The sequence below is a fragment of the Teleopsis dalmanni genome, unplaced genomic scaffold (genome assembly GCF_002237135.1).
Source record: "Teleopsis dalmanni isolate 2A unplaced genomic scaffold, ASM223713v2 unscaffolded_contig_4250, whole genome shotgun sequence".
Lineage (NCBI taxonomy): Eukaryota > Metazoa > Arthropoda > Insecta > Diptera > Diopsidae > Teleopsis > Teleopsis dalmanni.
In genome coordinates this window covers 1-3,453 of record NW_024035632.1, presented here as the reverse complement: position 1 = coordinate 3,453, position 3,453 = coordinate 1, and the positions used below count along the sequence as shown (strand labels likewise).

Here is a 3,453-nt window from a genome sequence, read left to right as displayed (position 1 = left end):
TCAGGCCAAGGGGATCAAATTAGGATTTGTTCCTTTTGATTTGGCTAAGTGCCCCCTAAACAGGGAACAGACTGCACACCTACAGGAGGCTATAATTGAGACTGCCATAGAGTTGGCGTCTGACGAGGTTAAACCAGAATTTGAAGGTTGTTTCCCTCGTACGGGATGGCTCATGATGGTGTGCACAAATAACCAAACGGCTGAATGGGTCCGTAAAAATGCGGCAGCTATTGCAACAAAGGCTAAACTGGGCGCCAAAGTGGTTGAAGAGTCGGAGTTTCCAAAAACACATCTGGTGCGAGGATACTTCCCACACAGTTGCGATTTTGAAAATACCAAGGTTCTTGCCACAATTGAGGCCCAGAACAGGATTAAAGCAAGCACCTGGAAGGTATTACAGCGGACCGCAGAAGGTTCACTGCTCCACATCGTCTTTGCTGTCGACGATGCATCCTGGAACTCACTGGTCCAGAGTGGAGGTAGAATTGCATATCGCTTCAGCCATGTCAAGCTACTGCTTAAAACTAACAGTATGACAAAGGAGGGGCAGCCAGAACAACGGCCTGTGGAACAAAAGGTTCCAAATAAACTCCAGATCACAAGGACGGAGAAACAGAAAGTGGAGCACGTGGTCCCACAATCAACACTTACGTCTATTGTGAATCCAAATGAGGCCCCAACTACTAGTAGAGCCGCCATTCAAAAAAGGCTTTGGATGCGGCCACCTGTGGGTGGAGCATCAACAGCTCCAAAAGAGCGCCAGAAGGAAAAAGGGCCACGAAGAGCTCGACTTCAAAAGGAAGTCGAACGCTCTCTCAATAAAACTCAACAAAAATGAGCACCATAGGGGTGTTACAGGCGAACCTGCACCACGCGAAAGGAGCATCGGCTACCTTGTGCAGGACCTTCGCCACAAAAGGACTGGCCATAGCGTTTATCCAGGAGCCATGGACAGTCGGTGGGCATATAAAAGGCCTTCAACATCAATCAAGTAAGTTGATATATAAACGTGACATAGAGTCGCCTAGAACTGCTATACTAGTAAACAAAAATGTTAACTGTATTCCAATTCCAGATTTCATCCAGAGGGACTTGGTGTCGGCCATTTTTGAGATCCCGACGGAGTGCGGAACACGAGAGATCGTGATCGCATCGGCCTACTTTCCAGGCGATGCAGATGAAGCACCACCTGAAGCAGTCACAAACTTGGCAAGTTATTGCAAATCCAATAATTTACAATTTATAATTGGTTGCGACGCAAACGCGCACCATACCTTATGGGGTAGTACTAACATAAATAGAAGAGGGCAAATGCTTTTAGAATACTTTAGTAGTAATAACGTCAGCATATTGAACAATGGTTCTGAACCCACTTTTATTAATGCCATTAGAAGAGAGGTTCTTGACCTTACTCTTTCTAGTCAATTTATCTCCAATTATGTTGTTAATTGGAGGGTCTCAAAGGAGGTTTCTTTATCTGACCACCAACATATTCTTTTTGAACTGCCGGGTCACTTTTTACATAAAAATTTGCCAGCTGCACGTAAGTGTATCAACTGGGAAATCTTTAGACTATCCTTAGCTAGTAAGGAGGACCAGTTACTGAATTCAATCAGTCATATTGATGAACTTGAATTAGCTGCAGATCAAATAAACTCTGTTATCTCTCAGGCGCATGAAGATGCATGTAAGGTTGAACCACGTACATCCAGACGGGATGTGCCATGGTGGAACAAAAGGCTCGAAGAAATGCGCAGGGAGGTTAGGAAGCTTTTTAATTTAGCAAAGCGATCAGAGGTGTGGGTCGACTATAAAACATCCTTGACTGCCTACAACAATGAGATTAGAAAATCTAAACGGAAATCATGGAAAACTTTCTGTGACGGTGTTGACAACACTCCGCAAATGGCTCGCCTTCATAAAGTGTTGAGAAAGTCTCTTTCAAATGACATTGGTCTATTGAAAAAGAATGATGGTCTCTACACAGCAAATGGCAGGGAAACTTTACAACATTTACTACATGTGCACTTTCCAGGATCGATCTTATGTGATGCATCCATAGATAGGCGCACGTTAAGTTATGAACAACCAGACAATCGTTTAATGTCGCTATCTGGTATCATTTTTGACATTGATAAAATCAGATGGGCAGTTAATTCTTTCAGTCCTTTCAAGTCACCAGGAAGTGATGGTATCTTCCCGGCACTTATACAAAACGGCATAGACGTTCTTATCAATCCTTTAAAGGTGCTTTTTAGGGCTAGCCTTTGCTGGAAACATATACCTGAAGCTTGGAGAGAAGTGAAAGTGGTATTTATACCAAAAAATGGTAATAGACCAAGTGATGACGCTAAATCGTATAGACCGATTAGTCTCTCATCCTTCCTCCTGAAAACTATGGAAAGACTCATAGATATCTATATTCGTACAGAACTGTCTAAAAGTCAACCTCTTCACAAAACTCAATTCGCTTATTCCAAAGGGAAATCTACCGAATTGGCCTTACATAACTTGGTCAGTAAAATTGAAAAGGCCCACAAAAACAAAGAAATTGCGCTTTGTGCATTTCTGGATATTGAAGGAGCTTTCGACAATACGAGTTATGGCTCGATCTCGAATGCCTTAACTAACAGAAATGTTGATTTCAATGTTATTTCCTGGATTGAGGCGATGCTTCAAAACAGAAAAATTACATCAACCTTAGGTAGAACGTCTGTAGCTGTTGAGGCCGCAAAAGGTTGCCCACAGGGTGGAGTACTGTCTCCTTTGCTCTGGTCAGTGGTTGTTGATGAACTTTTAATCTTGTTGGAGAATATTGGTTGTGACGCCATTGGGTATGCAGACGATCTAGTTATAATAGTATCTGGAAAGCATGGTAGCAGTCTATCAGAGATCTTGGTAGGGTACCTTCGACGCATTTTAGCGTGGTGCGAAAGTGAGGGTCTCTCCATAAATCCGGAGAAAACTGTTGTTGTGCCTTTCACACTCAAACGTAAACTAGACATAGGTCCCGTACGTTTAGGAAACACTAATATTTCTCTTTCCAGTGAAACAAAGTACCTAGGTGTTGTCCTAGATGGTAAACTCACTTGGAGTTCACACTTAAATAAAGTATATAACAAAGCATTAACGGCTTTATGGACAATACGGTCCTGTATAGGTAAAACTTGGGGCCTAAACCCAAAGATTATATTTTGGATATATCAGGCAGTAGTACGTCCTATCATGACATATGGTTGCCTGGTTTGGTGGCAAAAGGTCACACAGGCTGGATCTATTGCTGTTTGCATGAAGCTCCAGAGATTAGCGTGTCTCTTAATGACTGGTGCTATGAGGACAAGTCCAACTGCAGCACTTGAGGCTATACTTGGATTGACACCTCTGCACATACACATTCAATCTACGGCTGCGCTTAGTGCGCTTCGACTAAAACTCCACATGAACAAGAGTTGT

At 42.9% G+C, this 3,453-nt stretch overlaps 1 protein-coding gene across 1 annotated transcript; it reads left to right on the top strand.

Moving 5' to 3' along the window:
- Positions 1-95: 95 nt before the first annotated feature.
- On the top strand, positions 96-1,197 carry LOC119665269. The gene is made up of 2 exons (XM_038074546.1): positions 96-991; positions 1,076-1,197. Exon 1 carries the CDS (start codon positions 173-175, stop codon positions 836-838), a length of 666 nt encoding a protein of 221 aa, XP_037930474.1. The 5' UTR covers positions 96-172; the 3' UTR covers positions 839-991; positions 1,076-1,197.
- The last annotated feature ends 2,256 nt before the right edge of the window (positions 1,198-3,453 follow it).